Below are 19,538 nucleotides of genomic sequence, written 5' to 3' on the forward strand. Positions count from 1 at the left end.
CAGGAATCCTTACTTGCTTTGTTTTCCCCTTGGACACTGAACACATTGCATTTCCTGTAACAAAATTTAACCAGAGGTGCTGATCTTTCCTTTAGTCTTCTCTTTGATATTTCTAATTTTCTATTTCCATTCTTATCGCCATAGCATTCCCCTCTTCAACTAAATCTTCCATCCTTGCATTTCTCCAGCCTCCTTCCTCTCCGGATTCTACCTTTGGGTGGGCTGAAGGACCTGAGAACTTCACTTTTCTCTAACCAAGCTGACATTTCCTGTCTACTGCCCTCATCATTTTATCCTGCTTTTACTCTGTAGCCACAAAGGAGGAAATTAAAGTGCCAGTTGTACTTATGCTTCACGTACCAGTCCAAATAGAAAAGGGTAGTAATCTTACAGAAATAATTTCAAAAGCTTCCACCTAGATTCAGCTAGAACTGTGTCTCCTACTTACTCAAGAGTGAGTAAACATGTTTCCTATGGAAAGAGACACCTAAATTAAGGAGGTTCAAAAGGAGACATGAATCATACGATCACAGTGGTAAGTGTGGTCCATTTGGGGCACAGGACAAAAGAAGGTTCTCTTTTCAAATAATAATCATTTCAGTTTGCATTTTTATTACACTACAGAGCCTACCAACTCAAAGGAATTAACAGAGATTTAACATCCTGCCTTTACATGGTTTCTCATGTGTAACACCGAGTATTACATGGTGGTTTTACATATCTATGCAACATACTTAAGTTTCCTAGCATTTACTCATTTCGTTTAGATGTTGCCTTAGGACCATGGAAGGCAGCCAAGAAACCATAGATCAAAAAATAACAGTGATGAAGGAGTAAGAGGAGATGAAGGACAGTTAAATGTTGAGAAACAAGGGGATAAGAGAGAAGAAGTAGTCCCAGTTTACAAATGGATTAACACTAAATGTCAGCGTCAATAAAAAAATTTAGGCTTCAGTAAGCTCAAAACAGTAATGAAACTCAAAATGCTGGACTGAAATTGCAATGTGCAATCAGTGATGTTGCTCTGTTCATTTAATTTTTGTTACCTTGTCTCTTAATTTTTGTTGTCTTGACCCTTCCCAGCTTGGAGAAGAGAAGGCTGAAGGGTGAGCTCATTACACTCCACACGTTCCTCAAGGAGGGGAGCAGAGGAGGGTGCTGATCTCCTCTCTCTGGTGACCAGTGATAGGACGCGAGGAAATGGAATGAATCTGCATCAGGGGAAGTTCAGGCTGGACATTGGATAAGGTTCTTCCCCGAGAGCGTGGTCAGTCACTGAAACAGGCTCCCTAGGGCAGTGGTCACAGCACCAAGCCTGTCAGAGTTCAAGGAGCACCTGGACAATGCTCTTAGGTTAGTTTAGTTTTAGGTAGTCCTGCAAGGATCAGGGGGCTGGACTCAATGGTTCTTATGGGTCCCTTCCAACTTGAGATATTCTGTGATTCATCAGATTCTAATTCTCACCTTCTTCTTGATGGCTTAGTTGTATTTCTCTTCCCAACTTTTTAAGATGCAAACAAATGAAAGTTTGGTCATTTGCAGACTACGGAGTAACACAGAAGTAGTTATCACCTTGCTTATCGTAATGGTATGTTTAGAAATTATATTCTAGTGTGAAATACAACCAAGCACATTAAAATAATTGCTAACTTCCTGCATTACAAGAATAGCATACACTAACTTACACATTATGTAAGAATGCTAGTGTACATTAGCTGTATTCAAGTTGCGATTTCATTTATTAATTATTATTGTGCTCAGTGAATTCCTACCATTGTCTTGGGTTGTACAGCCACCAGTACGCTCCGCTTGGTAGGCTTTTACAAAAGCAATGGTACTGCTCTTATAAAAGCAGCTCACACAAGAAGAGGAACAATAGGAAATAAAGTACACAAACAAACCACCAGCAACTGCGGAAGAAACAGAAGGTATTCATCCTGACTGAAGAAAGGTACTGGTCACCTGGGGTCTTCCAATTGTAAAAGACTTTGGTGAAGATAGTTCTCAAAGATCTATGTCACCAGAGTAAACATAAAATGAAGTAAGTTCTCAACAATGAACCCGGATCAAAGGGAAACAGGAAACCGAAAACAATAGAGCATTATTTAAAAGATACGGGTGGATATTTTTAAATAGGAGTGCCTGTTAGAATCTAAATACGACAACATTGTTATTCAGATTTGGGCAATATGGAGAAGAAAAGAACTTTGAAAATGTACTCCATAATGGTGACTTTAAAACTTTTTTCTCAAGAGATGCAGGAGATCAGATGCTAAAATACTGCATGTAAATTTCTTTCCTTATGTAGTTACAACAATAAGGCTACAGAAGGCCTAATCTCACCCAATTTATACTTGATTCTAACTTTCCTAGCCTGATCTAGGATGTCGGCAAGATTAATTTCATTTTAATTCTTCACATCTATTTTGAATATAAATGCATTTTTTCTCTACTTTAACATGAGTGAATCACAAAGCCCCTGCAACACTATTTCTACGAATTCAGTTTACTGTCATAGTGTAAACAAAAGGAATCAGTACAATGTATTCCAGTCTTTAAAAATAGTGATGATATTTATAAATAAAGAGCATTATCACACAATAAAGGACTACAACATATGTGAATAAAAAGTGGTTTATAGAGCAGCAGACAGTGAAAAATATTTAACTTCAACGCCAGGTTTCTGACACACGTACTCTGTCGAATTTTACATGGTTCTTTTTACTTGTTTCACAAGCACAACAATCACCTTATTGGATGTCCCCCTTTTCAGATGCAATCTGGATGAATAAATAGGTTGATTAAAGATCCACTGCTGCAACATGAAGAAAGGTTTCACAGCCTGAAAAAAGAATGATTTAGCTAGAGCCAGACCCCTGCAGTACTTATAGTCACTTGTAACTCTATTATGGCAAGATTCATCCATGTCTGCCCATCAGTTGGAAAAAGGGCACCTTAAAATGTTAGGTTTTAGTGCTAACAAACCCCTTAGAACAGAGCCCATTATTATTAACAATTATCTACTCATTTGTGCAAAGATTCTGGGTCAAACTCCACTTTATATTATTTAGTGCAAATTCACATATCTAAATCTATGTCTTCATAGTTTTTCTTTACCCTCCATTCTCCATTTCAAAACTGTGAGCTGAGCTACAGGAAATTCCATGCTGAAAATTAACAAAAACTGAAAAAATAATAATATGGAAACGAAATGTATTTTCATACTAGTACAAATCCCTTCAGGGCAGAATTGTGCATAGATTTTTTTCTCTACAAGAATAAATATTTGAAAATTCCCACTCCATTAAGCTGTTTTCTGTATGCCACACTCTACTTTGACCTGTTTCCATCTCAGAATCCACCATAAGAGATATGCAGTATACTGCCTATTCTCATTTTTCATATGCCACAAAAATAGAAATAAATTGTCCATCCACTGAAAAAATGACAAATTAGGTTTCTTCACAGATAATTGTCTACTGAATCTAACTCAAGCAGCACATGTTGTACCTGTCCCAGTGGAGTTCACACACTTCCTTTCCACCTTCTTTACCTTTATCTATCTTCTTCAGTGGACAATTTATTAATGTGATTATATACAGGTATTCCTTAGTGTTTTGAGGGAAACACCTTTGCACACTGTACTTTCTCTCACAGTACGCTTAACTATTTTTTCTTGGTGTAACACTTGCTGTGGAGTAGGGTGCTTGTTTTAGAGAAATAATATTTACAAAGACACACAATTCATGTGCTGAATTCAAAAGATGGCATTCATAGATAGGCAAAGGATAAAATTGCGTCTTCTATGTTCAGAAAGTGAGTTCAGGAAAACACGAGTACCAATGCAGTTTATTTTGCTGTAAAAGTGAGGATGAGAGTGTTTAAATAGTTCACGTGAAAGGCATGGTCGCTCTATAAGTTGCAAAACTGCCATTTACAATCATAATGATGAAAAGCCATCAATATTCTGTGAGAACTGCTCAATTTCTGAAAAGAATGTCTTTCATAATACACAGCTGGGAGAATTTGACTGAGTCTGCTTAAATGGGGGCATCTGAAATAACGTAATATAGAGGATACAGTTCTGTGCATTCTGCACATTGTGGCAGAGTTGTGGCTGCTTCTATTTAGATGCATTAGTCTTTTCCTTTATAGGTCAGTTATAAATCACCCCTGCCAGCAGGCACACTACATAAAATAGGATTCAAGTGAATATTTACAGGGCATTTAAGGGGATCTTTAACTTGTTCTCACCGGGCTTCCTAATCGTTAGACACCAATAAAACCCAGGATGTAATTCTTGCGAGGATTTTAAAAGAACAGAAGACTCATAATAAATGCAAGAAAAACACACCATTTTCAGCGGTATTTAAATTTTCAATAAATGGGGCTTGTCATCCTTTAGTAGTCCAAATGTAATCCTTAAAAAAAAAAAAAAGAAAACCCTGGCTTCTTTGAGGAAACAAAGAACCATTAAATATTTTCCATTAATTGATAATGTATGAGTCTTTTGATAGAACAATACTGGCTATATTTCACAATAAATACTTTCTTTACAATATGAAAGTATTTCATCAGAGGAAGAAAAGTAAAGTCATACTTTACTGGTCTAAAGAACACCTCATGAATGCTGAAGTTCTCCAAAATTCGGATATATATTGCACATTTGAAGTTCTATAGTCTATTTTGTAAGGCATAGAGCAGTTCTGTTACATATTTAATCATAATTCTAAAATCACTATACTTAAAATGCATTATTTAATACATCACTCTATAAAAATAGCATTATCTCTCAGAGAAAGGTAACTTCAGCCATTCTCAACTGAGAACAATAATTTTGTAAGTAAAAGGTATCTTACCAAATATAATGAAAATTACTTTTTCTCCTCATCCTTCACACTTGAAATATATTTGAAAGACTTGCTCCTGGTATTCACTTATTCACTGTTCTGGATCAAATTCTGGAGCGAATTTGGAAAACTCATTCTCCTAGACTACTAGTTGCTGTACCCTGTTTGATTTCCTCCTTGACAGCTTGAAAAAAGTCCTTTCTTTCACTTGAATACTTACTTCCTACCACTTTCAGCAAACGTTAACACTATCATTGGTTTTGGGTACTGATGTCAGGTTGTAGCAACCTGTCAGAGACTCCATTTGTTAACAAAATTGAAATTAGAATTTACACTCTGCTTAAGAACTGAGATTCCAGACAAAAAGAAAAAGGAAATAGTGAGAGCCCTACAGTTGCATCTGGGGCTCATCGGAGGGTTTGGTGCTTCTCATTCCTCCCTCTGGGTCCTGGTGAACCCCTTGAGATAAGGAGCCCCGGGCTTGACGCTTAGTGCTGCCACCCTGTGGCCAAGAAAACAACTGACGACGATCCCTAAAATTTCTAAGCTATTACACGTCAGAATAACAGGAAATAATAAGGATTTTTATATTTTTTTTAAGTGTGTGTGTGGTGGGGGGGAAGTGTTTATTCCCATAGAGAATTAAACTGTGTTTAATTAAAGGAAAGGAAGGAAGGGACTCAGGCAAGGGAACCTTGGATACCAAACAACAAACATAAATTGCTAAGCACTGAAGTGACTCAAACTAAGTACTAGCAAACATGCATTGTCATTTTCCCACAAACTTTGGTTGATCTGGAAAGTGGAGCTCTGCATACACAATCCTTTTTAGGGATTCAACTTCCTTTCAGGAGGATTAAGTCAACAGTGACATTAATTCCTGGCTGCCCACTACTTCCTGCTGCTGCTGCAGCCTAAAAGAGACGAGCAGCACTGAAATTGATTGAGCTTGATTGTCCCTTGTGTAGCTGAGGGATCCAAACTCTTTTCAGGACCTCTGACAGTGGGAAGCCAAACGCCGCTTCTCACTCTTCCGCACGCACTTTTAACTTTCAGCTGCTCAGGCTCATCCTCCCTGAAGCATCATCTCTGTCCACATTCAACTAAGTATGACCAACCAGTATGCAAATGGGAATCTGGTGCATTAATTAATTTCTCCTCCTCTTTGCCCCAACCATCGGTAGTTATGTCTAGGACTGCCTTGTTGGAGCAATCTCTCGCTGCCCAGCAGCCGGTCCCCTAACTTATCCTTTAGTTCAGCCCAAGGATTGCACAGATTGCGGGTAGGCTCTGCAGCGTCCTCTGGAATTCCCAGATAATTCCTGTTAGTTAGGTGTTCAGGCATTACTGGTAAAGTAACTCCTCACTCAGAATAAAAATGACCCTTTCTCATTCTCATATTTCATTATTTATCTACATATAATTACACTGGTTAGACATTCAATAAAATTTTATTACAGGAAGACCAAGACCAACCATCTAATTTGTGTTACACGGTAAGGTGGGATGTACCTTTCCCTGCTTCAGAAAAGACACGTTATTTAAAAACTGACCCTTAAATAAAGTTGTTGCATCCTTTTCTCACTCCTTCACAAGAAAAATGAAAGGAAAGCTTCTGCTCTCATTTTTCTTGAGTGAAAGATCGCAAGTGGTTAGACTAGCAAAGAGTTTATAATTTGCCCTACCTGATGCAAAGTTTGTGGCAGTCAGTAGTGGATACTACATTTATGTAGCCATAAAATGAAGACACTGCTGCCTCTTGTCTATTATTTCTTCTGTGCTTCACTTGCTTAGTTTCTAAGCTCTTGGTCTGTTATTGTATTTATGTTCAACCATTTATGTTGAACCATACACAGTAAATCCTTGATTGTACTTGTTAGAAACATTTTGTAGGTAGAGAATAAAACCAAATACAAGTGGTTGTGAAGGAAACAAACCAGATGTTTACAAAACAGAGCACAGAGCTGAACCACAGCAAGCCAGATAGCTGACATGCATCTATTGCAAGAGAGAGTAAAGCATATCCTCAGACAGAATTTAAAATTTACTCCTGCCAGACAAATGGCTCCTTCAACCTTTTAGTCTGCCAAGCACTGAATTCCTGCTCAGTCATCCTCGAGCTATAACTATTGAGTTCTAGATAATTCATGCAGCTCACAGATCCAGCTTTGTAACAAGTTATTCAAAGCAAATCAATTCAGAATTAGTTTCTCTTAAGAGAATGAAGTAAATTGAAACCTGCGGAAAAAATACTGCAAAGACTGGTCTTTCTTCTGAACACATCATCTCATATCCCCTACCCTCAAAGAAATCCCCCTTCCTTCAGAAGAATCTTTAATAAAATAGTCCCTCCCAAAACAAACACAAATTTAACAGTTCCCAAGTTCATCCTCCTTTTTCTTTTTCTCCTACTAGCCCAGTTCTCCAAAGACAAATAACTTTTTTTTAATCATGGCAGAAGAAAGTTGCCCCCTTGTGCATATGCACTGCAATACAGTCCTTAATTACATAATCAGAAAGTATTTTTCCCAAAGGATGCTGCTTCATTCAGCATACCAGATGGAGCGCACTCAAGGAATGAACTAGGGATACACGGTGATTAAAGATCTATGCACTTTACTACAAGGTTAAAAGGAAAAAGAAAGGGAAACAAAATTGAAGAATGCTCTACAGAAACAGATTGTACTCCAGGCTCTGACACGGAGTTTCCAGGCGATACTAAACAAATCTTTTAACTCAAAATTTGTCCAGTTTGTCATTCACTATACATTTCTCATTTTCTGATTGATGAAATTAAGATTCTGACTCTGATCTGTGGAAGTTCTTACAACACAATGATGAATAAAACAACACATACTTAGAACACGTGAAATGCTTCAACAACCTGAAAAATAATTTGTAGCTTTTTTAACTGAAGCAAACTTAGTAAAATTAGTAACATTTTAGTCTCTCATGGCCTCAGTATCCTATTTGTAAAATGGGAATAAGAACTTCTGGTGTTTCTGTGAAAATTGATTTGGTTTTATTCGTTTGAAGTTCTAAGCCACTAATGGCATGGGCGTCTTGGAAGAAAGCTAAAAGGAAAGTTGTCTTTGGCTATGTACAAAAACAACTGAATTCAGGAATAAGGCCTAAATCATGCAAATGTGTGAGAAAAACGGTACTTGAAAATTTATTTATTAATTGGGTTTCTTTGCCCTGCAGTAAGTATGGCACGTCCTGTGAAAAAACCCCCAAACATTATATATTCATTAATAGTGATATCATTATCAGTTTATACATGAGAATTAAATTAAGGTTGCGCAGAAAACTTGTATGATACTTCCCAGTACTTAACCACTTGATCTTTTATTGTAACTGCAGCTATTTTTAACTTCTTTGTATGCAACATGGGCACACACACACACAAGCCGTGAGAGAAGCTAACAAGAGTCAGAGAATGCCTATTTGAAATATTGTCTATATAAATATTGACTATCAGTTCTCAACTAAGAGTTCAACTATGTTAATGAAAAGGTTTTAAGATTAAAAAAAAAAGAAGCGTGTAAACCCAGACCATTGTTACTCTAAGCAAGTGCAAAGCAGTAAAAGAGGGAAAACGAAACTTCTGATCATGAAGGCCAAAAAACCCTTTATGGTTAGTAACATTAAACATTACTTGGAACAGATGTTAGTGAATGCATGTAAAGATTTACGTCTGTCTTAAACACAGACTCATATCAAACATGAACCTTCAAGCAAATGAACTTATTTTTGAAGACGGCAGGGAATTTTTACTATAATACAAAACAAGGAATAATGTTTAACAGAGCATGTAGTTGAATTTTCCATATTGCATATGGCCATTAAATATGTAACTGTCATTTTTAAGTTGAATGAGTGTTCCTCTTCTCGGTACACTGCTGAGTATCTGCTGTTGAATACATGCGATGAAAGTGGTTTGCAAGTTGTTCTTCTGTTGCAAGTGATCATTCAAATGCATCTCCTTCAGTGAGACAAAACTCTACAGTACGTCAAATTTTGATTAGTACTACTAAGTAATGCATAATTTATTGACATGAACCGGGTATTGTATCTGCCTACACACACAGGGAATGGCTTCCCAGTAGCCTGGTACAGGTACCTGCTTTTTCCAGACAAACTGGAATTCCATTACTATAATTTATAATGCTTTAAGATCTTAGCTGAGCAGAGACGTTAGACATACGTTAAACCCAGTTGACCTCTGTGGGAATTAAGCATATGATTAAGTGCTCTAATAAGTTTGTTTGTTTTCTTGTTTGTTTTAAATAAGTATCAATATTAAGGCATAGTAAGAGTATTGCAAGGCAGAGCTGTGAGCAGTGCAGTTATTCCGGAGTTTAACGTTGCTTGTAAGTAAACTGTTTCTCAGTACACTGTGCTGAGAAGGTAGAATAATCTGTCTCAATTAGAGCTCTTTAAGAAGGAATTAAATACATTGTAATGAGATATAAAACCATCGTGCCTAGGTTGCCTCTTCACATCAAATCCAGATTTGAAATGAAAATGTTATCATCTGCTGCCTGTTTGAGCTTTCGTCTACATAAAATGAGCTTGGTTGCCCAGATGCATTCACCTTAGAAAAATACCTGTCACAAATCTGAGACAACGACTTACACACCTGTCCTGTTTGCACACGCCTGAGTGACCATCTAGGTCAGTCTACCACATTATTCCCAAGGGTTTATTTAGGCTACGCAGCTTCACCTATATGCACATAACATTCCCACACGGCAAGACATCAGTCTATCTCCCCTCATACCTGTGCTAATAAACGACAGAGGGATAGCTAAATCAAGATCTAAGGCATGAAAAAGGCATGATCTAAGGCGAAACTTCCAAGACTTGCTCTAAGTCTGGCAAGTCTGCTCTGGGCCTCTTCTCACTACCAATTCACCGGCACCTCTCTCAACTATCATGTAAGTGTTTTTAAGCTCTGTCTACCATTTACCTTCAATGTCCACAACACAAACCAACCTATGACTACAAGGTGGAGGTAGAGGAGACAGAGCTTTTATGAAGCAGAACTTCAAGAAACAACTAGTAAAGCACAAGAGAGGCAGCTACTGAATCTGCACCAACTTGGTCAGAAAAAAGAAAAAAAAAATGAGCAAGTTGTTGTCCAAATAGTTTTGAGTTCTTGGCAGTTTTGGGGCCTACATCCATCATTGATAAAAAAATTACAGGTATACAAAGTTGATCCCCTCAATTTCTGATCCTAAATTTCAGGGTGCAGGAGGTTACATTCCTGAGCCAGTTGTTGGAGCTGACGCTATGTTCAACTCAGTAACCTGCATTTTCTGGGCTTTTCTTGCAATCCAGAAGCAGGCAACACTTCAAGGGATGTGGAGCACAGCAGTTTGGTTAACATAACTATAATCAAGGTCTGTGCCACCACCTGAAATTTTTAGCGTAAGGGCCACAGAATTCAGTTCCAGCACTGCCAGTCCATAGACGAGGAGACACAGAGAGCCTGCAGTCATAATCAGAACAAGAGTGAAATGACAGCAGTGTCTCTCAATCAGAACTCCAGCAGCTGTCTCTCGTGATAAGCTGGCACCTGTTTCAAACATGGGGCAACAACCAGAATGTTGTCAGCAGCACTGTCTTACCTCTGTTGCTCTGGTGCCTAACTCTGAAGCATGGACAAGTTTATATCGCTTCCTCTACAGGCAAGACTGTAGTCCACGGTCAGTCTGCTACTTTAAATGAAAAATAATCGTCCAAACAAAATAGTCAAATTGAATCCTGAAAATATCAAACTATTATTATCACCTTGCCATTTAACTAGAAACAGATTTTAAGAAGCTGTAGATTTAACTTTGCTAAATAAACCACATTCACAGCAGCCTTCTCTTGCTTTTTCTCACTGGAGAATGGCATGCACGCTACCCAAAAGTGGTGTTTGCTGTGAGAAATGAAACAAAATGACAATCCTAAATGTTTCAACAGGATTTTGCTCCAATATTGCAATATTTAAGGCAAGTCTCACACTTCGGCATAAGGAGTGTCAAGCACAGTTACTTAACTACAGTGACCGTTAGCACCCCTTGCACTCAAAAGCACAGCCGAGGTGACAGTGACAACTGCAACATTACCCAGCTACATGGCCTGAATCTTCAATCCTAAAATTTCTTTTTTCTGGAAGAACTGTTTGGTTAAAGTCCTAGATTATAAATCAGAGGAGAAAAAGAACATCAAACCCTTTCAACTTGCATTTTTAATCAGAATTTTGCCCGTTCACAATTTTAGAAAGACAAAACTGAATCCAATATGTGAATTTTTATTTTCATTTAAAATTTGAAGCGTTACCAACAATGTTGTTAGTGATCTGAGTTATGTTATTTAGACATGCAAATGGGCAGAACAGTATCTACACTGTTATAAATTGAGGAAAATACTTCAATTTCATAGGTACTGAAAACAGACATATCTGCACCAAGGACAACATAATTTATATTCAAATAGTAAAATAAAGAACAACACATTTTACAATTAACAAGTTTTTTTATATATCCTACTTTAGTTTTATTTTTCTTGAAACTTCCATCAACACAAGTGAATTTAAGGGTTTTTCGCAGGAACAGCTAGAGTTGCCACGGTAAAAAATTAAAATCTTAATCAATCTCTGCTATTTATACCCAGAAGACTATAAACACTTTAGATATACATCAATATTGCACACTGGAGCTCAGATGTTTCTGTATTGTTAGTAGAGACCATATAACATTGAAACCAGAGGCACCACAGGTGCTCACTCAAATAAGCCCTGCTCCCATAGCACCTCTGGGAAAATGAATGCTGGGATTGAGCAAAGCTCTAGAACCTCCATCCTGCTTGCAGATATGTAGTTATTAATATTTAATTTAGAACCCTATTTTCTGCATGTTTACTTTCTCGCATTGAATGGTTCCAATGCTGTTACAAAATCTAAGGTCCTAAATCAATACAAGTTATTTCAGGCACTAAAATTGAAAATATGATAACTTCTTATCTTTTATATGGGTAGGGGAGGAAGGAAGGTTTTTATTTCTTATGTTTGTAAAATTCAGAAAATGAACTGAATGCAAATCACTGAAGTTACACATAAGCCTCCAATCACTGAGCTACCAGCTAAGACTTCACACCATCCCTTTCCATCTCATAGGGGGGAAAATTGTACCTAAGTGGAAACGTTATTTTGACAGCTGTGAATATAAGCAGAAAAACTCAAACATGCATACTGCACTCAGGTAAGATACGTAGATGACTAAGGCCAAGTGTTGCTTCATCAGGAAAAACCACTTTTAACTACTGCTGTTGGAGAGCTAAATCTACATGGCATAAAACAGCACTTCACAAATATCTGATACAACCAAACAAGCTGATCTGGGTAAGAAACAGGCATGTTAAATAGGCCAGATAGAGTACTGAGCTGATGCAGATAAGCTCCTTTCAGTATTAAATTGGCTTATTCCTGGCTTGGTTTTTTTGCATGGTCCAGCATTGCCACATACCCAGAAACAGCATGCATGTAGAAGTTTTAAGATTATATATTATCTAGCATGCTTAAACACACTTTAATCAAAAACTTTCACTACAACACTAGTGGGGTAGATTGAAAGCCTTTTACATTGTGCTAACAACTGCACAGAGAGATTGCTGTGTAGACAGTTGACTCCCCGTTAGTTCTTGCATTAAACAAATTAAAAAAGAAAGCAGTGATCTTTGGTAGGGATAAGGATAGGTGGGCTATGTACCCTGAGGTCACACACATACTTTCCATTCCTGCCTGCCATCTCATAAGCAGCATCCACGGTCTTCTCTTTTGGACGCTGCAGTTCATAGAGTGTGTGAACCAGTCAGTTCATTTCCAGAATGAAATTTATTACACACCTACACCATAACAGCACCAGGAAAGAATCAAGGGTGCTTTGTTCAGGCAAGACGGAGGGCGAATATAATAATCTTGAAATACGTGGCAGATCTGCAATAGAACAAAGTTCTTTCAACCATTCACTATAGCTTAGGTGTAATAGGCTTAAAATTACTAAAAAGGAGATTTAGATTACACATCAGGAAAAACAAAATTAAAAACCAATCTATTAGAAAGGGTAGTTAAGCTTTGAACTACATTTTCAACTTACCTAAACAATCTCCACACTTGTAAGCACAAAAATAACTTTCAGAAACATCACAACAATGTCAGTATATTTGTTTCTGTTTTGAACTGTAGGTTTAATGTTTATCTTCACAAAACCGTATTTTATGTGTGTAAAAAGATGAAGAGCCTTTGGACTCTCTCAGAATGCACTATAAGAACACCTGTATTTGGTCTGAATAGAAATCCACCTAGTCATGCATCTTTTCTTGGACAGTGACCAAAGTAGGTTCAAGAGAATAAGATCAGTGCAAACATGTTGTACTTCCCCTGTGGAATCTCCGGGTTGCAAAACATTTATCGCATACAGGCTTTTGAATGAAGTAGTCTCTTGCACAAGTGTGTTTTAGTTTAAAACCCCCTAAAACTAGACATTTCATAAAGATTCCTCATAAATACCATTTGCCATACTGATAAGCTTTTTTGCTGCTTTTTTTTCTTTTTTAAGAAAATGCCATGTAATGAATAAAAAATTTGTTTGTTAGAAATGAGTAATTCTTTGTACAAAGTTCCATAGCTGTTGAACTGACACTGATTTTTCTTTAAAACATGAACAACAAAAAGCTTGGGTGAGAATATGTATTGTTTCATCCTCTGTCTTTATGGACTGGGTTTTCTCAGCTATAATGAATGAATCTTTGTTTCTATTAAATAGAATGAGGCATAGGGAAGAAGATCCACAAACAAAGTGCCCTCTTGGAATAACAGTTCAAAAAGATGTCTGGCATAAATTTTGGTTTTGACCTCAGATTACGCCCCTGCCACATACAGAATCATAGAACAGCTCAAGTTGGAACGGACCAATAAGCATCATTGAGTCCAACTCCCTGGTCCTTGGACTATCTAAAACTAAATCATATGACTAAGAGGATAGTCCAGACACTCCTTGAAGTCTGACATGCTTGGTGCTGTGACCACTTCCCTGGGAAGCCTGTCAGGAAGACTGACTTCACTTTCAGTGAAGAATCTTTTCTTAATGTGCAATCTGAACTTCTCCTGGCGCAGCTTCCTTCCATTTCCTCGCGTCCTATCACTGGTCACCAGAGAGAGGAGATCAGCACCCCCCCTCTGCTGCCCCCTTCAAGAAGTTGTAGGCTGTGATGAGGTCACCCCTCAGCCTTTTATTCTCCAAGCTGAACAAGACAAATGGCCTCAGCTGCTCGTCATAAGTCTTGCCCTTGAGACCTTTCACCATCCTGGTCTCCCTCCTCAGGACACACTAATAGTTTGATGTCCTTCTTACATTGAGGTGCCCAAAACTGTACACAGTACTTGAGGTGGGGCCACACCAGTGCAGTGTAGAGTGGGATGATCACCTCCCTTGACTTGACTCCCTTGGGTAGCTATGCTGTGCTTGATGCACCCTAGGACATGGTTAGCCCTTTTGGCTGCCAAGGCACACTGTTCACTCGTATTCAACTTGCCATCACTCCAAATCTCTTTCCACAGGGCTGCTCTCCTTCCTCTTGGCCTCCACCTTGTATGTATAACCAAGAAACACAATATATTTCCCAGCTGTGTGTGGCACATGGACAACTGCAGGTGAAAATTACCTTGGGAGGCTGATTTGGCATCCGTTACTTCAGACCTCATCTGAGTAGTTACCAGGGTAAGTAAGTACATTTCAGTACAGCAAATCGGCTGCTACAGGGTTAAGAAAGGCTACAGTAGACCCTCTCCCCACGCCATCACTTTAGAAATAACTTCAAAGACAAACAAGGTATTTTGATTTTGTTCAAACACTGAGAGTGGTCTAAAGTATCAGGAAAAATTATCCTGCTTTCCCCATAGCCCGTAACACAGGAACTTTCAGGAAACAACCAGCCACACCACTACTGCTATAGGAAGTTTATGACTTGATACTAGATATATACAGAATTATCAATAAATTTACACAGTAATTTTAATGAACTAGAATTTGAACATTTTGTCTGCATTATCAAGATTCCTGTGGAACTGCAACACATATTTTTAAAAATTAGGCCCTCTAGGTCTTAAAGCTTGTTCTATTAATTTTTACGGCACTAGCTAAAAAAGAAATGTAACTTCTGGATGCCAACTACATTCATATGAATATCACTGCACATATCATAGTAACAGCTGCTTCTGATGTCACTTTTTCTTTTTAGAGTTACAGCAAATTTAGTATTTGACCTAGATTGTTCAAAGAGTACAAAAGTAAACAAGGTGAACTAAAGTCTTATCTCTGCTTCACCACAGGTCTGAACGCTGACTTGGCATGGACTACACCAGCAGCACCCTAAAGTCGGTGAACAATATCTCTTCACACAAATTGAAAATGGACCTCACAAAAAAAATTCACTCAATAGTTGTAATCAATAGTCTTAACAGCAAAAAGATGTTGCAGTACTGTGTTTTACAAGATTATATTAATATCCTTAAAATCTACAATGTTGAAGCACCATGCTAAATGCCAGGAACACCGTAAAGAGTTTTTATTTGTTCACTTACATAAAACATGTTAATTCAGTTTAAAAAAAGTCTCAAGACAAAAGGCAGTAGTTTGGCTTTTTATTTGTAAAGCATAAAGCATCTCCTCAACTAAAATCAAGTTCTAACAATTCTGAGGAGTCCACAGAGGCTATGTTTACTTACAGTTTAATATCAGCAAAAAAAATTTGTTAACATTCCAGATTACTGTAGAAAAAGTGTATACCACACTTATGGTATACAAGATTTGTAACAAGCAAAAAATACCCTGTTTTAAAAGTAATCTCCTTTCCAAATAGTTTTTCATTTTAGTGCACTCTCTCTCCGTAGGCTTTACATTTAGAATCCTCTATATACAAAAAAGTACAACAAATTGGTACAGTATTTATTGCAACAAATTAAGGATGCCATAATATACACAAATTAAATTAGACCCCACAACTTGCATACCCTCTTGCTTCTTATTCCTCCCATGAAGCAGTCTCCTTCTCTGGTTCTAAGATTAAGTTCTTTCACTGAAAGGCACGTACTTCTCTACAACAGAAGAAACAGATGCATTAATCTGAAATGCCCTGTTTCAAGGGGAATCTTAGCCTATATTTTTGAAGATTAAACACTATTAAAAAAAAAAACCCATAGAGATGTAACATTCTATTATTCAATTTGCCTGTAAAAACTCAGTTACCATATCACTGTGAGGCAAAGTGCCATAAAACTCCATTCATTTAAACCTCCCAAATAGAGAAACAGCTCACTTACAAAAAAAAAAAAAAGGGTTTTTAGCATGATGGATTATATATATTTTAATCTTCCAAGGCTCCTGACTTCCTATGCAAACTTTGGTAACTCTTGGTAGCACTCCATAACTGGAATGCTGTCAAAAACTGAGTAAGCACTTTTCCTTGTGCTTTGCAGTGCAGCATCTACTGTGTGTAGATGTGATTTAATGAGGATTGTAAACTATTAGTCTGATACACCTTTGGAAAAGAAAGATGTGATATTAGGGTACTGTACGTCAGTTGACATGTAGGTAAAGATGGATGGTGGGAAACCAAAGATTAGAATTTCAAACTTTGACATGCACTAGTGTGCTATTGAACAAAATGGCTAAAGCATCCCATTCCGATAGGCTGCCCCAAACTGAAGAGGCACAGAGACTAGCTACATGTGCGATGACAACAGTGGGAATACACTTAAATTGCATCCATGTTACAACAGAGGGCACTGTGGACTTTTTTTTCACATAGCTGTGAAAGAAAACAGCAACGTTCGAAGTAATAACTGTAGTAGCACACCGGTATACTAACAGTGATATGCTGATTTTAGGAAAGAAGCAAGTTTCTCTGCTTAGCCTTGGAGAAAGTCAAAGAGACTTACCAGCTAACCCAAAGCAAGCCTACAGGGATTTCTAACACATGCATACTGTGCTGTAGACCTTTAAAAAAGCTTGATTGTCTTAGTCAAGAAAAATGAAAGCAGAGAGGACACTAGTGCAGCCTATTAACAGTTCATAAAGACGAAGGAAAAAATACAACTATCTTCCACATAAAACAATACTTATATAATTTATTGTCCGTAACAAATGTATATGAACACACCAGAACACATAGATTAGAATTTTCTGTAACTGCGTTTACTTTTTTAGTGCCTCCCGTTATGAGTTATGAGGATAAGAAACTTATGAACTGAATAAGGTGACTGTCGACTTTAGTTAAGCACAACTGCACCTGTGATTTACTTAATGGAAGACTAAACTCAACATAAGGCTAAACTCAAAAACCACTAAAGAGGACCCTCTTCCTTGTTCCAATTAGTTGCTCCAAGCCTAACTGCATATTGACGCTACCTTAAAAAATTCCAACCAATCATACCTCTGAATTACTGCAAGTGTCAGGACAAAGTGTAATGACATCTCCTGAGAATATCTGAGTATCATTATCATCAAGGTGTCTTCAGCGACTCTATGATTACTTTTGAGCTATCTTGATACAATAGTAACATCTTCTACTTCATCATCTATATTCTCTTCTGAAGATACTACTTCTGATCTGCTTAGTCAGGTTTCCTCAGCAAGATAACAGAAACATGTTGAAATTAAGTTTGGTTAGATTACTCAGTTACTCCAATACAATTACTTTTCTTGCAGTTTGACTGAGAGATTGACGTTATTATCTCTTCAACTTTTAGGACATTCTGGAGCCCCATAGGGCAGAAATAAAGGTATGCCTACACCACAAGTAGCATCACTCTATGTATTTACTCCAGACTATGACATGTTCAAACATTACATGCTACTTCTTTCTCCACCTTTTCTGGGCTCTTTGGACTTTGATCAAAACATCAGGTATAGCTTTTTCAGATGAAGCTGATGCTTTTAAAAATCAAGTACTACGGTGTGTGAGGAATTGTATCTATTAAAATAAATACGTGCTTTATCTTATGATAGCCACGCCATCAGCTAAATGAACCACCACTAATTATTCTAACTGTACCATATGTTATCCAAAGGACTACTTTTAAAATAGTCTGGATCAATAATCTACTTCCAAATACTTCCAAATTGTCTGGTATTGCTAAACTAAATGATGACTTGCTGCAGTACTTCAATTTAAAGAGGGGCTGAGTATCTGGAAATTAGGACAGGTAGTTTTTCTGGTGTGGGTTTTTGGGTTTTTTTTTGTGTTGCTTTTTTGGGAGGTTTTTTGGTTTTTTTGTTTGTTTGTTTTTCTCTAACTACAGCACTAATAATGGGATTTTTTTTGTATTTATCACAGTTAAGGGCAAGTGCAGTTCAAAGCCTGCTGTCTATAGTTATAAAGAGTTTGCTCTACTGCAAGTTAATTTCTTAATCATAAACCGAATTAATTTCAACCACAGAAAGCAGCAGTGGCAAAAACATTAATTTAGGACATACTTTCACAAAATCCATATTGGGACCAGAGGTAGGGCAATCCATAAGACAACCACTTCATTGAGCATGAGTTTCCAAGGTAAATTTTGAAGGGGAATGAATAGAATATGCTCTACTTGATTGAATAACTGTGATAGAAATATATAGGATCCTTGGTATGGCTGTAGCTAGATTTCAGAAGTTATCAGGTTTGACTCTTTAGATTGACAGGCAGCTGACAAGCATATACACATCCCAGCATCATTCTACCATGTTTGTGTGGCAAAAAGGGAAAAGTAAAATAAAAATAAGGACCTCAGTCTCAACCATCCTTCCTTTTCTTACTGTTTTCACTTTCGTTTTGTGTTTATACATCCTGTCAGGGACAAGAATGAAACATCCAAGAATGAAATAACTGAAGCAGGTAAACCAGATAAGAACAGTATCTATCTGCTTTACATACTTTGGTTACTCCATAAGACGCCGCAAGACTATGACTGTGAAATGGATTTTTAAAAGTACTATGCGTTTTAGATACTTCTACAATCAAATACTTGAATAAAAATTTTTTCTCCCTCAAATTGGAATGTTTAGAAACATACAGGGAAAAAAAAAAAAATCATAAATGCGCCCTCTGAAACCTCTGATATTATTTTAGTGAACCTTCCCTCTAGGGTTTTCATTGCTACTATTTTAAGGTATGCAGAGAAATTTAAAGAACAGACAAAATCACTTTGACACTTTGAGGCAGTTTTGTAACTTCAGACTTGAAAAATACAACCTTGTTTATCTTAATATACAGCAAGCTTCAAGCTAGGAATTTCAGATTTATCTGAGAACGTTCATTAAATTTAGACAGCAACCTACTAAAGTAAGAGTAGGGTTAAGAGACGCATGCTATTGAAAAAGTTCAGTTTCTGAAAAGCTTAATAGAATCCCCCTGAAATTTCCAAAATAGGTAAATTGGAAGTTATTATAAGCAATCAAAAAAATTAGAACACTTATCTACATGCATAAGACACATATTTTGATATCACTTATTAACACAGCCTCCTCTGGTCTAGAAGACACAGTAGATATACCTATTTAACACATTAATAATATAGTCACTTTAGATAAAATACTGCTTTTGAGATATAATCAGATCCTTGAAGCTTAACAACAAATACAACCATGCTTAATCTGC

The 19,538-nt window shown here is 37.2% G+C and overlaps 1 protein-coding gene across 6 annotated transcripts in view; it reads right to left on the minus strand.

Annotated features, from left to right (window-relative positions):
• FAM174A (family with sequence similarity 174 member A) overlaps positions 1 to 19,538 on the minus strand; it is a 45,326-nt gene that overhangs the window by 16,825 nt on the left and 8,963 nt on the right. For 2 of the 6 annotated variants that reach the window (XR_008463777.1, XM_054185366.1), the window contains one exon: positions 2,750 to 2,842. The exons of the other annotated variants lie outside the window; for them this stretch is intronic. Coding sequence is in view for 1 of the 2 variants with exons in the window: in XM_054185366.1 (XP_054041341.1) it covers positions 2,836 to 2,842 (7 nt within the window). In the remaining variant the exon portion in view is untranslated. Of the gene's footprint in view, positions 1 to 2,749; positions 2,843 to 19,538 lie in introns of those variants that run through there. 6 annotated transcript variants of the gene reach the window in all.

The sequence above is a fragment of the Rissa tridactyla genome, chromosome Z (assembly GCF_028500815.1).
Source record: "Rissa tridactyla isolate bRisTri1 chromosome Z, bRisTri1.patW.cur.20221130, whole genome shotgun sequence".
Taxonomy (NCBI): domain Eukaryota; kingdom Metazoa; phylum Chordata; class Aves; order Charadriiformes; family Laridae; genus Rissa; species Rissa tridactyla.